The sequence below is a fragment of the Azolla caroliniana genome, unplaced genomic scaffold (genome assembly GCF_043228905.1).
Source record: "Azolla caroliniana isolate FFs.n. ecotype wild unplaced genomic scaffold, voAzoCaro1.0.p SCAF_1, whole genome shotgun sequence".
Taxonomy (NCBI): domain Eukaryota; kingdom Viridiplantae; phylum Streptophyta; class Polypodiopsida; order Salviniales; family Salviniaceae; genus Azolla; species Azolla caroliniana.
The window spans coordinates 5,373,525-5,392,731 of record NW_028230436.1 but is presented as its reverse complement, the minus strand read 5'-3'; the positions used below and the strand labels follow the sequence as shown (position 1 = coordinate 5,392,731).

The window sequence follows — 19,207 nt, the reverse complement described above, 5'->3', positions numbered from 1 at the left end:
CGTGGATCATCTATCCAATATAGTCGACTCTCCAATTCTTTTAAACGGTCGATCACCAAGTTGACTTGTTGGTCGATTGTCCTAAATTTGACTGCCAACATCTACTATTCGACTGCCGACTTCTCCCTTGAGGAGGACAAAATCCTAACAATAATCTTGAAATATGATGTGTTGTAGGAAGACACGACAATGTACAACATAAATGCTATTGAGATGAATATATTAGGGTGATGAAGAGATTAACTAAAACAAGATGTAGGTCTAAATTTGTTTTTGTATTCTCTACATGTCATTTCCATCCTTGGATGATGCATGCATCCTTCGAAGAATCCCATTTTTGAGAATTCTTTAATTAAGCTCCAAGAGCTTTGAATCAAGTTTTGGAGAGAGATGTGGATGCTCATGTTCCATGCATTACAAACATATGTTGCACCTAACTAAAAAACTATATTAGGCAAACCACACTCACGCATCCAAGCTAGATAATCCCTTTCTCCAAGTCCTATAGTATTTTTTGGAATGTAATATCTAAATATTTAACCAAGGATTCATCGGTTGCTTCCTTATGAATAAGGTCACATATTTCAATTTGAAATGAGATATTGGGGCACAAGGAGACTCATAAATATGTATCTTTTGCCACGAACAAGTTTGTCTCTTAGTCACAATGCACGCTCAATTGCAAAATTGTTGATAATATTGTTGAACACCAAGAGGCACAAACCAAGTCAATACACACAACATAAAAGTGTTTCATTTTGATCCCATGAGTCATTTTTTTAACCTTTGAGAACGATAATAAAATAAATCTATTTATCAATTAAGATTCAAAGTCGTAAAATTGAGAAAACCCAAGTTGGATTCCTCACCATGGGCTCAACCTTGAGCCTCTGATAATATCTTGTGTCTTGTGCATGTTTACAATCATCCATCTCTTTCAAACTCCCAATAATTCTTTTATTATGGTAACATATTTGGATATCTATGGAAGGGACTCCAAAGCACCTAGTGAATATATGCTTCTTGCATCTATGAATATGTGAAATTGTATGCATAGGAGATGGAATTTTAGAAAGATTCACTTTTAAGTTGTGAATTAGGTCATATGGTTGGCAAGCTTATACAAGAAGAAGGTGTTTAAGGCACTACCACTGCGAATCAAATTCTTATGCTTTTATCGTATCTAGATGGGGTGTTTTTGTTATGGTTCACGAAATGTGGTGCTTCTAGCAAATAGTTTAGAACTCGAAGTTGCGCAAAGAATTTAGGGTGTCTTTGAAATTTTTTTGATGACTAGTACATTATGTCACTACCTTCAAAATAAAGGCCATGTTTGTGAAGAGTCGAGTCAATAATTTGATAAACCATGCATTATATAGAATAATGAGCCACTTGAAACAAAAAATAGCTTTAAATAGCATGGAAGTTCTCATCAATCATAGAGGTTCTCATGGATTTATTAATTATGCATGTTTGTTCAAAAACAAGATTAAGTTTGAATATGACGTGCTTACTACAATTCTTCCCCTCACTTGTATTTCAATCTAGTTTTTTCCACATCTTCTTAAACATGACAATTAACTAGGCACATTTCTTTCTAAATCACAATTTCAACTCACGTCCAACATTCCTTTGTGATATTCATGAGGCTCGAAGGTCACTCACTAACTAGACACACTCTACTTGAGGTTTTGAGAATGATATATTGATGTATGTATATCTATCTATACAAAGACTGTTGGACACACACATCTAATGAGAGAACATGAAAGACTTTTGCTTCATATATCCATAAACCTTCATTGATCTAGATTGAATTTCAAAATTCAGCTTCAAAGATTCGGAAAATCGCTACATTTATATTGACGTTTCCAACAATATGTAATCATGGGACAGGCTTTGAACGTATGTATTATACCTTTATCTTTTGATGTGAAGAAGAGGTTCAATAACTATTTATAACTCCTTTTGGGACAACTAAGCTTTCCTTGGGGCTTTTAATTCAACTCTAAATGTTTTATTTTGTACACGATATTGTGCAACTCGTATATTTACATGCATGTCCACATAGATGTAATTATCTCATAGGAATCTGTCAAGCTTTAATAAATTGGAAGTTCATGTGTGAGTTAGATACTTCAACCACCAATAGATAGCCATAATAAATAGATATCTAAATGAATGGGTTCTCATGTCACATAAGAATTAATATCCATACTAGAGGTACTTTGTACACAACGTCGATGGTGCAAATTTTGATTCTCTTATAAAGTTAAGCGGTATAATTACAAATAATAACTAAGTATACTTAATATCCGGACATTGACAATAAAGTCTAAAGTGTACGAAAAATATTCATATTATAGTTATGTATTACACAACAAAATACATTCTGCATGCAAATTGGATATTGATTCACCTTAATTATTATTGGCCATAAGTTGTTAAATCTACATGCATCAAGGAAAAGATATATATTTTCCTAAAGTCTCGGACATTGAATCATGAAAGAATATCATTGATACGAGATTGATGTGAACATTCGATCTTGAAACTATATTGGAGTGTGCAATAAAAAGAGTTGGTGTACATGTATTGGCTTAGTTTGAGGCATCATTTGATACATGATAGCTTTATTTTTTTCTACTCAATAGACCATTCTTAGAGGTATACAACTCTATTAAGAGAGAGATAAGCATTTGCAATCCAAATAAGTTTTGAGATTGATGAACTAAAAAATAAACTTGATGCATGTAAGATTTTGCATTTCTAATGTTTGTGGCAGTGTGATGCACATTCATACTCCAGTTGAGGATCATATGTCAATGTTCAATATTAAGAGTAAGTTTCTAGGTTAAATGTTATTATGCAATAAAAGGTCAACAACAATAACCAAGGCATGATTGGAAAATCATATGATACAGATAAATTTAAATTAATTCTAGCATTAAAATATCGATAAGTGACTAAAAATATATATGGTACTAATTGATGTTGTATATGCAAAACGTATATTATGCAATTTTAGTGTGCTCCTATCTCTTCTTTATCTAGCCACTTGTAATGCTTCTAGGTATAAGGCCACAATTATCTCTTTTTGTTTGAAACTTAGGAGCCAATGTGGTGTAAGTTTGTAGTGATGTGCTTGTGTTTTTACTACTCATCGCCAACTTCTAGGTTTACCTTACGATGATTTTCCATAAGAGTGATGGCCCACTAGAATTGCCATCCTAATAAAACAAACAAACACTAAATGTGAACGAGGCTTGAAACCAACAATCTAGGTAATAACATATGATCGCGAAGGAAGGTTTGCAAGTTGCTAACACAAGGGAGCCAAGTGAAAGATAGTGTTATGGATGCAGCTCACACTTAAACCAAGACCCATTTAATAATGATTAATGATAAGACTTGTGATTACGAGGAACAATTGTTAAATATTTGCTTGAGGCTTACTACGATGATGTAATGAAAGTATGAAAGTTACATGGTATTGTATTACTTAATATTGGATACTATTTATTTCACCACCTATCACAAAGTTCTAGCTTTAACTTAACATTTCCTTTTTTGTAGGAGTATTAAGGAGTAGACCCGACAAATGGTAGCACACTATAATAACTTTTTCCCGGTTGAAACCCACACGCCTATGAATTAGGCAATTTTTGGGATCAATTCAAATTATATAACTATTTGGAATGTTCCAAAAATTGCGCACTCTCAACCAATAGGAAAGGAGGCCTCTAATGGGGAACTTTTAGAGCTTTTTTTTAGAGAAAAGCTTATTAGCCTCACACTGAAACTCCAAATTAAGCCATTGTTGGTACCCTAGATTCATCTCACTATGATCTTATGAATGATGCATCATATGATAGGGTATTGATAACATAAACTTAAATATTAGTCATTCCACAATGTATACTTATATGATGAAATGGCATTTCTCTTGAAGCCCAAAATCAGTTTAATGATTGTATTATCACAACAATGCTTCATTAATCCTTTACTCCATGGATCATATGTGAGCAATGTGAAGATAGTGTTGTGCATGAGCCTTCTAAAGTAACCATATTTATTAATTGCCAAACTCATGTAAGATCTTGGAATATTTTTGCCTTTCCCAAAGAAACCCACTCATATAAATGCTCACAAAGGGGATTCAAAAACCTTTCTTCTATAAATTTATTGTGAGGTCAACAATCTATGATCATTGGAATATTCGTGAAAGGCAAAGATTGATCTCATTGGATCTTTCTCATCAATTGACTCACAATATTAAGGTCACTTGGCTGCTCTATTGGGGATATTTATCCTTAACCACTTGAACAACCCATGTGACACATACGTTAACACACATGATGTGCCCAATAGGGGTTAAACCCACAACCTAACGGTTATAAAGCATGAGCTTTTATCGCCAAATCATGATATGAGGACAAGATGTTATAAATCTTTTTGTTGTTGTTGTTGAAAGATTCACCTTAGTATATTCCTTGTTGAAATGGCAAAGTCTCAATAAAGGGCACATATACTAAATGTAATACAAAATCTCAATAAAGGTTAATGTGTGAAAATAGATTATCTATAACATTGATATATTGGGCCTTCAATTAGATTGTTAGAGCCAAAATATTATTTTTACCATATCATGTATGCTCAAGTTTATCTTCGATATCTTATAACTCGTTCTACATGTGTGTATCATGGGAGACAAAGAGAAGGTTGATAAATCAATGCAAATAGAAACAACGTTGACATTGTTGATTTTTTACATTATTAAGGTGATACTATTATGAGAGACAAACATTTATGTAAAAAGATAATTAAACAAAAACAAAATAACATCTTTCTTTCAATCATACTTTTTGAAATTCTGTGTATATTTTCATACTAAAATTTTATTATAGTGCATGCCATAGCAAGCATAGATATTTCCTTTTTATTGGCGTCTCATACTCTTTTTAAGACTTATTGCAAATCGACTTTAGATAATGTGCTAGCTTACCACTATCTTATGCCATGATATACCATTTTTCATCCAACCCATCTTAGAGCATGTACACAACACTTTAATTAATTATGATCATCATCTAGGCCATAGAGTAAGAAAGTTTTGGACACATGTTAATGGCAAGAAAATTATAGTGTCATGAAGTCTATCTATAATATTTATAGGTTTATGAAGTCTATCTATAATATTTATCCATATTCAAATATTCTAGACATCCTAAGGGTCATATCCCATCTAAGGGTCATATCATGGGATATTGGATTTTGGATATAATGTACTCTTATATTAAGCTCCATGTACACTCCATCATCACCGAGCTAACATCAAAGAATCCACTTTGTCGAGTTGCTTTTCCTAGTTTCATTCCATCCCATTTGTTAGTAAATGTACTTATGGACTAACGTTGAGTCAGTCTGTGTGTTTCAAGTCAATGTTAACAATATAAATCTTTGATGGGGAGTAGACTACTATGATGCATGATCTAAAAGTTGTAATAATAATTATGTATTATGATTAGTAAATGCAACATCAAACTCATCTTAGACCTCAAACTACAACGTTAATATTGCACAACACAAGCATTATTCCCCCACATGCTTGTGAAAACTTTAGAATTTCTAAGCTAAGTTTATGCGCATATGAAAGTAACTTGAGACAGTAATAACTAGCTTATTATAAGACGATGTATAAAAGTTATTTTTTCCCGGTTGTTCTTTAGCATACTCGTCAATATTCATGTTATTTGTATCATGAATATTCAAAACACTAACCTATGCTTATTACTTTCTTTGACTCATAGGAATGATTGAGTGTCATCTCGTAGATAAAACACACATCTTGTGAGCACCAACAAATATCAAGGATTGAACCTTTTTAGTGAGAACGCTATTGTTCAACAACAAAGTCCAAACAATCAAGGGAATGCATGAAACCACTATGTTATTTGCTTTCCTATGCAAGCAAACAAACAAACAAACAATTGTGTGACATCACTAAACTACATCACATAAGAAACTTCAATGCAAGGATTTGTTACAACTCCACATATGTCTATTAGTAGTACAAAATGCATTGTGTGACGTCATTGAACGATATTACAAAAAAAAAACTTCAATGCAACGATATTACAAATTCGAAAGAGTAGTTTTTTGGGTCGAAGTCATCTTTTGTTGTTACCAACTCACTTTTCAAGCACACTCGAAAGCATAAATGGATCCGTTGTTCATGAAATATAGTAGCATGAGATGAATTGCTCATCAGAAGTACAATGATTTGGTTGCAGATGTTCTACCCAATGTAAATATGATCCAACAAAATCAATATTAGTAAACTTTACCTTATCAATACCTTTTAAATCTTATAAATAGGCAAGCACGATTGCACTCATTAGATAACCCAAATATTGTACTTTGGTATGAGGTTATGGGTTGAGTATTCATGTTGTCAAATTGAGACCATGCACACTAACTAGTTTTAAATTCAATTTCCATGACCCGAAGGGTTGAAATCCTAATGCTCAACTTATACGATACTATGAATTTATAATATGATGTGCTTTTTTGTGAAATCCCCCTAGTTCTCTTTTCGCGATTTTAATAGTGGAAGAACACATCCAATAGTGGAAGGCTTCATCAAGTAACTTACGTCAATTCTCAAACAAACAATTCCTTATCAATTAAATATTATGGTTTAATTTACTCTTCGTCTAAATGTAAGGCTCATGCATAACACCAACATTCATTAGGCTCTCTTGGATGCTTATGTGAAAAAGTTCAATTAAAATGGAATTGTGCAATTTTTCCTCACATTTTATTTATTATATTGTTGTATCTGCAAGAGACCCACAAGCACCTAGATTAGTGTATACAATAATAAATTCTTGATCTATGAGCAACGGTGCTCAGTTAACATGTGTTTGCATTGACATAGTCGTACACATGGTATCATTCCATATGAACATGTTATTATCGCAATCAATCTAATGCATATCTATAGACCTCTTGGTGAGTAATCAAGGTTAATTGACAAGAAAACAATACATGTTCACACGTAGAGGGTACATATGTATATATGGAAAGAGTAATCAAATATTTGTTTGACTTTGTATGAACTTGTATTAAAATTTCAATGCTTGTATTAATTATCATGATGTCCTAAATGTAGCTTTTGCAACCTGGATGCTTATAACTTCATGATATTGTATCATTAGACATTATCCGAAACTTATTTCGATGATATGGTTCTTTAAGTACATCGAAATAAAAAACATAGAAGAGTAAAAGGTGACGTGTGAGCGATTATACGTTGTCAAATCATTCCTCGAGAGAGTAATAGTTGTTGAAGGGTGATTATTATGTTTGTAGAGGACTCACTTCGACTTTATCGTACACCATAAGTAGGAAATTATGGCACAATCATGGATTGATGTAAATGCCTGTGTCTCAAAACTTCTTTATACATATTGGTCCCATCCTATATGCGATCACATCATCTCCCTACAATGCAAATGGAGAGTAAATGAGGGCTCGGTTCCACTCAATCAACTCCACCAAGTCAAAAATGTTTGGCAAGAAAGGCCCTGCAAAAGCAAGTGTCCCACTCCTAGAGCATTAATCACACACGACTCAAATGAGGCATTGAGGGCTCATTCCTAATGCAATCGAAGGAGGAATTCTAGGGGGAACTTTACTTTGAAGAATTTCTTTAATATTGGCCCTTCACCAGAGTATTCACGCTTCACACAAAGTAGGGGAACACTAATGTGGACATTTGAAAAATCAATAAGGAATCTATGCGAGAGTGACATTTCCTAAAGAGATTCTTTAGGGATGCCACCCCTAGAGCATCTCCAACAAAGCAGGTGGATTAGGATTCGTCCATTGAGAACATCATTCTTATATGAAATCTATGATTGGTCCCATTGTTGATATCAACTAAATCAATTGAGGTTTGACTTCAACCATTTGATTGAGAAATACAGAATTGTGGCAAAACAATATTGCTCTAAGAAAGTCTCCGACAAATTTAAGGAGTGTCGCAATCTATTAGCACATATGGAGTTACATGGGCCTTGATTCAAGTGTCGAGGGCTTGCTTCGACTCAATCGAAGACTATATAGGCATGATTAAGGGATCTTGGATGAGAACCTGACTCTAGGATCTTCTTGATTGGTCCCACATTCAGAGGACCCAATGTTGATAATCTCTAAGGCGATCTTGATCAAAAGGGAGATACTCTCGTTGAGGATTCTCCCATCCAAAGTGGATGTTGTGGTATAGGATCTCATCCAACTGCAATGAGATACTCTCCTAGATAATCTCTTACAAAGTCAATAAGACATCTCATAAGAAGGTTCTTATGGACAAGTATATTATTGAGACACATAAAACTTTATAATCTTCATTGGATCATATATTACGTTACACAAATTCTGATGTCATATACCCAATGTATATATTATGGAAGTTAATCATGAAATATAGTTTTTACCTAGAGAAACATGCAAAAGTCAGTCAATCTAGCTAGCTAGTAACTTCACTTCGATCAATCATTTTTGTGGGTAAGGCTAAAGATGATTGAAATGTAGGTTTTACATATTGTGCTTTTTCTTTTGCCAACCAATACGAAAAGAAGAAGTTATGATAATATTGTTGGCGTATAGGAATGATGGGTTCGAAGTGGCAGGAGTAGCCAAAGGGAGGACAAGTTGCATTGGGTACAATGGCAATTGCATGCACATAATGAGTCCAACGGAATAATCCCCCGACATACACACACATTATCACAACATACACGTGGTATGATTAGTGGTAGCAATTAAGTAAAGAAAAATCACACATGGAGCATAAAATCAAGTCCAAACGTATAGATTGAAATTGATAGAAGCCAAGCAAAGGAGATCCCGACGAGTGTGAATGTGTTGAATGTGAACAATCAAATCTAACAACAAACATTGAAAGGAGAGGAGGAGCTTATATTTTTTGTGATGGTAGAAAATAAAAGAACAAAAAAACAAATGAAAGCTCCGCGCGTAATGATCAAATAATAATAAATAATAATAATGATGCTGATGAGAATTAATAATAAATAATAGATTAAAAACACGTCCCCACCCACCCGAAAAAAAAAAGAAAACCAAAAAAGTAATTAAAATTAAATGTAGGGTATAATTAAAACACCGTTCTGCTAGTAATCTACATAACATGCATACATTACGTACATACATTAACATACATTCATTACATACATACATACATACATACATACATATGTACATATGTGCATATACACATATGCATATGTGTGTATGGTGTATATATATATATATATGTCGAATCAGATATTTAACCTAGTCCTACTACATTCATTACATTACATTACATTAATAGGTGCAAATAAACTGTAATCTGAATCTCTCCCCCCCACCCCCCTTAATCATCTTCTTCCATCACCATCGCCATCGCCATCGCCAAATCCATCATCTACCGCCTAGTGCATGATCATCATGAGGAAGCGGCTGTGGTCTCCTGATGAGGACGAGAAGCTCCAGAAGTATGTGACCGAGAATGGCTATGGAAATTGGAGCGACGTGGCTAAGAAAGCAGGTATCATCAGTTTAATCCCATCCCTCTCATCGCTTCATTCAGGGCTGATCATTTAGACGATAGCTGAGCACGTCGACGACCATAACTCATCTCTCTTTCCGTTTCTGTCGACACACAGTTCACGACCACAAGGAATGACCAGTTTTCCGTGTATGCCTTAAAAATAACCGTGCATGATCACATCACATGTCAAGCGTGGATACACACAGTCTTTTTGTCGAATGTGTAGATATGCGTATTATGCAGATTATGATCCCTCCACTAGCACAGAAACTGCAAGGCAAAATCTTTCAATTGTTGGGAATGGAACCATCCGACGATCTCTACTACTGCTTCTTCGTCGTCGTCGTCTTATTCTTCCTCAATTCTTATTAATTTGCGTGTCACTTGATTCTTTCGTAAGACTGCAATGCATGATCATATGCTATAGCTTCATAATATTATAATTGCTCTATCAGAAAACCAGGATGAGTATTCCCTTCACGTTGAGCAATATCACATATCTTTTTTATATACAACTGGATCTTCAGACATTCTACTAATTAGATATTGAGTTATAGTTCTTGGCATCATCATTATAAGTGAATGACCTCTCAATACAAAATATATAACTCTACTTCAATCTTATGATTGATCCATTAACGTCTATGCCAATCATCTCAAAGCACAATATAATACAACTGTACAACAATAAATATTTAATATGCCTACATACACTCTCATGAATATCATGATGCCTATTGTAGGCTACTATATACCTCAAGACATTCAACAATCAAGTGCTTGCACAACCTGCCATAATGTTAGTTGAAACATCACCACTTCAATTATCAAAAGTGTTAGCATAAATTGTGATTGTAATGTGCTAGGATCGTTCCACAATATTAACAATTAAGCATTAGGATAACTAGTTTACACTCGATATTATCGTTAATGTCATTTACATTATGGGTTTTTGCACAACATGTCACTTGTCACAACAATTCAAACTTATATTAAGGACATCATGATCCGACGTTTAATTACTCCAAAGGATTGTTGAGTTTGGATTGATTTGAGATGATCCACTCTACCTACCTTTAGTCTAGAAGCCAAGAAGCTTGGGTGTTTCATTACCAAATCCCTTAACGTTCATGCCTTAATTTTGCATTTATAATATGGATAAATGTTGACCAATCTTCACATTATTTCAAAATTAATAGTCTCGAGTTTCTTACAAGTACCTAAAGGGTTTTTAACTATAATTCTTGTCCATTTTTAAATATGATCAACATCAATTGCAATGACATGAATCTACAACATGAATTATTTTTACAATGAACCTAACGTTAGACTTACTAAACCCATCACCAAGTATTTATAAGGTACTCCAAGGCCCTTAATTTGTTGAATGCACCACTCACATCAAGGTTAAGACATCTAGAGTCTAATGGTAGTTTCATATCATTCGGGCTTTAACCTGTAGCACTTGTTTATTGTTTCGTATCTTTATACTTGTAGGTCTCCAAAGATGTGGAAAGAGTTGCAGGTTAAGATGGATCAACTACTTAAGGCCAAACTTGAAGCGAGGAAAATTCACACCTCAAGAGAAAATGATGATTATTGGTCTCCAAAAGGTCTTTGGCAATAGGTATGTTGTTTCCACTCCTATATATTTGGAAATTAATATTGTGAGTGGTATGTTGTTATACATAAGACCATTGTTTGAATAACTTATAACATTATAACCATCACGGTAACCTTGTTAGATATATTAACCACAGAAAAAAATACATAAATGGTGTATTCAAAATTGTTAGTCTATTGTAATTCGATATTGCATCTAAATAGTATTAGATGCAATATGGGGTGCATCAATTTGTGACCTTGAGAGCTAGGGGGACCATGTATTAATTGGTTGGAGTAGATCTGAAGATTTTTTTCATTATTTTGGTTGGAGTGGTTTTGAAGACTTTTTTCAATTAATTAGCTCCTAGTTTATATTTATATATTTTACCTTATGGTAAAAATTGCTTTCAATTGTATCAAAATTAGGCAAATATGTGAAGCACCATCAATTATTTGAATTGAATCATAGGCAAATATTGGACTCAATATTAGGTTTTAAACGTTTGGAATATTCTGAAAGGGTTCATTATCATTTGGTAAATGGGAAAGAGGTTTCCTTTGTGGCACTTCTACGGAGTTAACATTTAGAGAAAATGTCACAATTTTCATGTTGCAAGTGCAACTCTAAATTGAAAGATCCTTAGTGTTTTGCAATCCTTTGATTACAATGTTTCCAATGATAGGTTTGACATATGCAAATGCATAAGTTTTCCTTATTTGCACCCATCGTATAAATTTGTGGATTAGTACATCAGTAGTTTCTCACAGATATGATTATATCTTTATTGATTTTCCCCATAATTAACCTATTATTTCCACATCCACGAGAAAATCAAAAGTTAAGTTATTCTAGAATTTGATGATGTGGTTCGGCAATAACTAGTATTATTTCACACAAAAACAAATAATAGGGTAGGATATTCATAAAATTGCATCACAATAAGGTTTATGAATGTAAAAACTTTTAAAAAAATTATTCATTGTTGAGATTTTAAAAATGTAGTACTCAATCACTAGAAGAAAATTTGGTAAATGTTGTTGCATTTGAAAACCTAGTGTCCTCATTAAGCCGTCAAGCCAAATCACAACTATTGGAATTGAACAAGATTAGAAAATGCATACACAATTTTGAATTAGATTCATATATTTTGTGCTACAATATATATTGCAGAATGTTACATATTGCTACGACCATAATGCATAAAATATCCCATTACAAGTTTGAGTCATTATGTTGCATGTATTGAAGAAGGCTATTTGTTGGTCTAAGTGTTACAAACAAAGCCTTCAAGAAATCTATCTTTCATGGTTTCTTGGGGTGACTTGCTAAAAATATTTAACCTAGTGTTGGGATACATGATGGACATTAGATTTATTTTAATGGCATCACTTTTGGAGGGCAATGTTATCATTTCACCATGGGTTTTCCTTTGGAGGAAATTCTTAGTGTACACGGTCTAAAACTAAAATCCTATAGTGCTCTTACAATGAATACAACAATGGCCCTATTGCAAAAGACTTGAGCCCATAATCTTAATGTTCTAATGTGCACCATTCATGATGATATTATCATGTGCGTGCATATGCATAACATGTAAATAGGAGAGATTTGGGCGAGTTAATAACCAAATAATTATTTTTTTAAATGCAATGTGTCAACACTCCCCAATAACTGAAAAGTTTTCAAATATCGTTAAAGTCGATATTTGGGAACAACCCATTCAATGTTTTGGAACAATATGTGATAGGAACATTCTCCTTTAAAAAATAATCGGAAAACCCAAACCCTATATGTAAACCCTATCCAAACATTCACCCTCATGTAATGAAGCCCACTACCTCAAATGAATAAGTTAACTACCATCCTCTACCATCGACCCATGTGTTTGTGGGCTACATGACTCTTATGAGTGTTGTTTTACACTTTAAGTGTCAATACCAAGTCTCAAGGATTGCCTTTCTCATGGTAGAAGATCCCCAGAAATGGGTAATGACAAAGAACACTTCATGCTTCTACATTTAAAAGCACTTATCTCTCGACTCCATGCAACCATGGAAGTCTTGCAAACTTCTTAACATTAACTAGAGTGAATGCACTCTTAATCGGTACATTGATTAAGAAATATATATGACTTGATTAAATCAAATAAGAAACGTGGCTATCTTCATTAATTGGAGTGGGAAAGATACGTGGAGTAAATGGGCTTAGAGAGAGAGAGAGAGAGAGAGAGAGAGAGAGATGAGAACCATAAGAGAGCTCCAAAGTCGAAGCATCGTAGACACTTTTATAATGAGAGAATTAGAAATCAAATATAGACATTTGTTTATATATAATATTGCTAATATGTATTTGAAACATAATTGTTTCTTTAACTTTTGGAATACTCTTCACACAGAAAGAGTGTTGACATAGAATTTGGTATTGAGATGCGTGGCTTAAGTTCATGGTGCTTCATGATGGATTGTAATACCTTGTGTGGGATATAATTTCTCCTATGTCAAGGATGTCAACAAAAGAGGTTGAATATAGGAATTTCTAGAAATATCTTGAGTTCATTGGAGTTTGCATGTTAAGTCTTTATGTGTTTCTTTGTTATAAAGTCACCAATTTATACTATAAATTAATATTTTATGCGACATGTTTTTGAATCAAACTTGGGTTTCCTAATTTGATGCTCATACTATTGTTTATAGTTGGTCGAAGATAGCAATTCATCTACCAGGGCGAACAGATAGTGACATCAAGAATTTCTGGCATTCACATTTTAGAAAGAAACAACCTTTTATTGTTGGTGTTGTCCATGATACAATCAAATTAGAAGAAGAATCTCAATGTCTACGTGACCAAAACAACATTTATAATGTCAACAATAATGTCAATCATTGTGATGACGTGCAAGGAACCTTCATGCATGTCAATAATTCTCCTACACCAACAAACACCGCCTCTTACATGCCCCTCTTAGTTGAAGACCGTGAATTCCAATACCCAAGTAGTGAAAGGAATCTCAATCAATTATACAATTCGCTCTTTACTCATCAACAGTGTGAGTTCCTTATTGGTGACAATGTTGATCTTGATCCTAACCATCAATTAGATGATCGCAATGGATTAATTGTTCCTCAAGAGCATGAGCTAAACCTCTTGGTCAAGGGTGGGCAACCTCAAAATGTCACATGTGAGTCTACTAAAGGTCTTCTACATGGTAATCACATTACATGGACGAGCGTCGATCACAATGAACTATCCTTTGATGCGGTGCATGCCATGTTGAATGGATGTTCCTTAGATCAAATAAGCCCATCTATCCATGATGACCAATTATCTCAAATTACTATTAGGCCTCCTGAGGGGCTCGAGCTTGTAGTATGGAGTTGTAACAATCACAAGTCACCGTCAACTTGTAGTATGGAGTTGTAACAATCACAAGTCACCTTAGCTTGTAGTATGGACTTGTAACAATCACAAGTCATCTTATTACAATTTAAAAAATATCAATTTTCTACACCAAGGTTGACAAGACACGAGATGAGTAATGACATGCTCAAAGAAAGATAATAGATAAACTAGATTATGAGGCCTTTCATATTGTTCGTATATACAAGATAATAATAAATGGTACATGTATGGAACCAACACCTTGAAAGCATGCATTTATGACAGCATTTATCAAGTCAAGGATTTGCACATGCCTCTTCATCATGTCATATTAGAATCAATCTCAAATTCAAATCTACATTCCAATTTCCATGCATGGTGGAAATTTTAGGCTCTCTAACCATACTTAAAAGTCTATAGCACTTACCAATATATGAATTATATGATAGGGTTTTTGTTAATATACATGGTTGGCCTTTTGGCTTGGCAACATTGATGAGTCTTTGATATAGAAATAACATTGTATAAGCTAGACTTACAATTCTAAATATGTTGTAGCTTCTTCAACTTATCATAATGAATTCATATTGATCATGAAAGTCTATAAAGTGGACATGAATACATTTAGTTATGACATGTTTTCACTGTATGAATTCAATAGTTGAACATTTGGTTTTTATGTTTTCCTCTTTCATAGGCAAAGCCGCATTATCTATTAATTCTCCTTTTTAATAGACTCCTCAAATTTACCACTTCCCCAACTACCAACTTAAAAAGACATTAAAACATATTAGTCTCAAACTACCTTATTTGCCCAAACGATCCATACTTCAGTGAAATGCCATAAAGAGTGATCGATTATTTGTAGTAAATGATATTTTGTTTATAACGTGGAATAACATAAAAAGTTGTTATTTCCTATATATATACACCTTAAGAGATTCAATAACACTAAAAAAATCCATTAGCATGAGGAATATCATACAATACAAGTACACATACACTTCATCAATAACAAGAAGTAGTCAATGGAGAACAAACATGTGGGCTATTTAGTGTAAGATAAATAAGTGATGTAGTCCATATGGAAGTAGGTAATGTCTAAAGTTGTGTATTGTATGTCATTTTAACTAATGGAGTATATTCTTCTTTTGGAAAAAAGAAGAAGAAGTAGTCAATGGTGAAAGGAACACCATAAGTATATAAACATTGACATATGCATCAATGATATTTGGAAAGACCTTTGACAACTCGCTAGAGGCTCCTTAAAACTCTCACATCAAAGTTTGATGGGAACAACATAACCTTTCATCGAGTATGGAATTCTCACAAATTCGGTTCTAAAGACGTTAATATATCTTTCTTTCTTTCTAAGCATTTGCGACATTTGTGAGGATGGCCAACTACTAAAATTGTGCAAACTATTTTGGTCCATTCTAAGGACATGGGATCTAGCACATGGGCTAGAAATACATAGTAACTTCTCATTTGTGATGATGCTCACTAATGGTGAGTTGGACTTTACATTCAATAAAATAGATGATAGTAATTGTAATAAATCCCAATGAACAAGTACTTTAAGTAGATTGTAAGGAATTGGGTGAATTAGTGGAATAATGGACAGGGGATTGGAAATTCAAGACTAGTCTCGTCCAAGTTTGTGTCACTGAACTATGATAGGTAACAATCAGCAATAGTTCGGTTTGAGAGGGTCCAAACCGAACTATTTAATTTTTTTGAAACCTGAACCAAACCACGAAATCGTTAAACCGAACCGTGAAACATTTTTCAAACCGTTAAACTGTAAAAACCATGGTTTCGTGGTTCGGTTTCGGTTTTCAACATAGGTCAAATTTTTAATTGTTTAAAATTTATAAGATTTCATTTTTTAAAATTTTTAAAATTTTTAAGATGTTCCTAAAATGTGAGAATAAGGTCTAAAAATGAAAAGATTGTTTAAAAACAATTTTTAAAAATAAAAATAAAAAATAAAAAATAAAAAACCATTAAATTGTTTAAACTACGGTTTTTTATTGTTGAAACTGAATCGAACCGTTGAAACCGTTAAGCCGTTAAGCCGTGGTTTCGCAGTTCGGTTCGGTTCAAACCAAACCGTTGCCGATTGTTAATGATAGGATGACATGGCCCATGGGAATGCATAGTTTTTGAAGTAGAAAATTGTGGCTCAAGGAAATTTTGGGATGTGGCAAAAGTTTGTGTAAAATGAAATGGGTCAAATTGAAGATTTTGAAGGTAGATAAAACAATGCTTGACAATGAAAAATAACTATTTCCGAAATACGTCACAAAAATAGCAGTAAAATTGGATATTAGTTTGAGGCAATGTGATGTAGGAGCCAACTAGCAATATTTGTTTAGGGTGAGGTAGGAAATGATTGAAAGTTTCATTTTCAATGGACTTACTCAATTATATATATATATATATATATAATCCTTTGGTTTACAAGCTTTTGCAATTCATTTTAAAATGTTTCAATGTCCTTCTTGGTAGCATCATGGTTTATAAAAGTTAAACACATCTCATAATTTAATGTAACCACATACAATGTCATAACACTAAACTTTGTTACCAATTATACAATGATAGCAAGACAAAAAAATTACTTGAGCTTGTAATAATGAGAAGGACAATAATGTGATTTTCATTGGTTCGTCTACATCACCAATATGTACCATGTGGAGATGTTACACGTATTTATGAGTTATTCATTGTATAATCATATGGTCATAAGAATAACATGTGTAGATGTACCTACAAACATTATGACCGCATCATTTGCACAACAATATCCAAGGAGGATAATACAAATGGAAAAAACCCTTGACTAAATCCTCCTTCATATGTAGCAATATTGAAGTGGTTTTCGTCAAACCCCATGTCATGCTACTATGACCATAAGAAGGTAGAGATTATTTAGGAGCTACGATGAAATCTTCAAACTTCATCCTTGGAATTCTGGGCTTTGAAAACAAATTGACAAATTTGCTCCTAGTGAGAATAGCCACCAACATATTTCCAATGCTTGCAATCCCTTCGTTGTACATGTGACATTTTGCACTTCAATATGTCTAATGCATGTTGGATTTCTTGTTGCAATATGAGAATCTATAGTAGCTTGCATATGACACTTTGAAGATGTTCAAATAATCTTTTAACGATCTTAGTTTTAACTTGTGAATATTGTTGTCTTCAAATTTAAGATTTGGTCTTGCTATTGTTGGGTGCTTATTCATGCTAAGCCTGGAGCCATGATATACATGAATATCCTAAAAGGAAACAAAATCCTCTTTTATGATGGCAATTGTCATAGCCACTTGCTCAATTAGTTGGACCATTAAATGCTTGCACTATAAATACATCGTAATGCAAAAATGAACAAAATATGATGATATGAATTAGACGTTGTCTAGCTTTTGCAAAATTAGACACACATCAACATGTATGTGTGCATGTATACTTGGGTGAAAGTTACAACTCATGAATACATGAAAAGTAAGATTAAGTGCATAATTTAGGGGATTTTTAAAATACTTGAGATATGGTTAAAAATAATGTATGTCTGTGTTGGCTTAGTTAGAATATTTGATTTTTGCAAGTCCAATAATCTTGTCAATATGGCTAGTAGCTACTGAGCATCTTGTATCTTGATATGGCCTCTACAGGGAAGAGTAGACTATCACAGAGTGTAGTGTTTGGGATGGGGATTAATGATGAGATTTTTTGAGAGGATCATGTTGTGCAATCATGATCATTGAAAGATGCATACGACAAGTTCATTTAACAATTGCAGTGAACAATGTGATGTTTTCAAACCCCTAATAGTTGATTCTATCAATAGAATCCATGTGTTCTAATTCCTAATTTTTTTACAATCACGATCATATTCGAAGTAAACCCACATAGTCTATCCAATCCTATCACAAAGGCAATAGTTTAGCTTGCCTACATTTTTCCAATAAACATAATTGAACAATGGGGTAATTTTAAAGCACTCATCGTTGATCTTACTAATAATTTATAAACATATGTTCTAGTAGCTTCCCTGCATGTTTTATGGTTGTGATTGAATGATGGCAATTTTCAATTTTCAATTCCTACAAGTAGAGTATAGATACATTTGTTCTCAAATAGAGAAAATTTTGAGTGGTTGGCCAACCAATTTTCCATAGATACAATTGAATGATGATGTGATGATCTTCGAAACCTCAGTCGTTGACCTTATCGATAGAGGCAGAGAGGTGTGGCATGCATATTTCTGGAACTTTACGAATTGATCCTCTCATTTATTTCAAAGGCCTTCCATCGATCGCAATGGACACGAAAAAGAGGTCTCATGCCAACCCCCTCCTTTTTCCCCGGGTCTGCATTTTTGGACGGCCAAGCCATGGGGTGTTAAGACCGATTGACCGAGACCGACCGATGCTCTTTTAAATGATTTGAGTGACAAATTACAATAGCAAAGGAACAAAGTAAAGGAAATTAAAATTAAAAGAGAGTTATGGATAGTATTGGATCCCTACGAACAAAATGGGAGAGAGAGAGAGAGAGAGAGAGAGAGAGAGAGGTCACTATTGCTACTGCTG

General features: G+C 33.7%; 1 protein-coding gene across 1 annotated transcript; it reads left to right on the top strand.

The window, feature by feature from the left end:
* The first annotated feature begins 9,420 nt into the window (after positions 1–9,420).
* Positions 9,421–14,732, top strand: LOC147868578 (uncharacterized). Its single transcript, XM_087321041.1, has 3 exons — positions 9,421–9,616; positions 11,117–11,246; positions 13,919–14,732. Exons 1-3 carry the CDS (start codon positions 9,508–9,510, stop codon positions 14,643–14,645), a joined length of 966 nt encoding a protein of 321 aa, XP_087177167.1. The 5' UTR covers positions 9,421–9,507; the 3' UTR covers positions 14,646–14,732.
* Positions 14,733–19,207: the final 4,475 nt, after the last annotated feature.

Excerpts from the sequence above, each read along its gene's own strand:
- LOC147868578 (XM_087321041.1), top strand. The coding sequence starts at position 9,508 with ATGATCATCATGAGGAAGCGGCTGTGGTCTCCTGATGAGGACGAGAAG. Across the intron at positions 9,617-11,116 it reads CGACGTGGCTAAGAAAGCAG|GTCTCCAAAGATGTGGAAAG; the intron begins GTATCATCAGTT and ends TTATACTTGTAG. Across the intron at positions 11,247-13,918 it reads CAAAAGGTCTTTGGCAATAG|TTGGTCGAAGATAGCAATTC; the intron begins GTATGTTGTTTC and ends TATTGTTTATAG.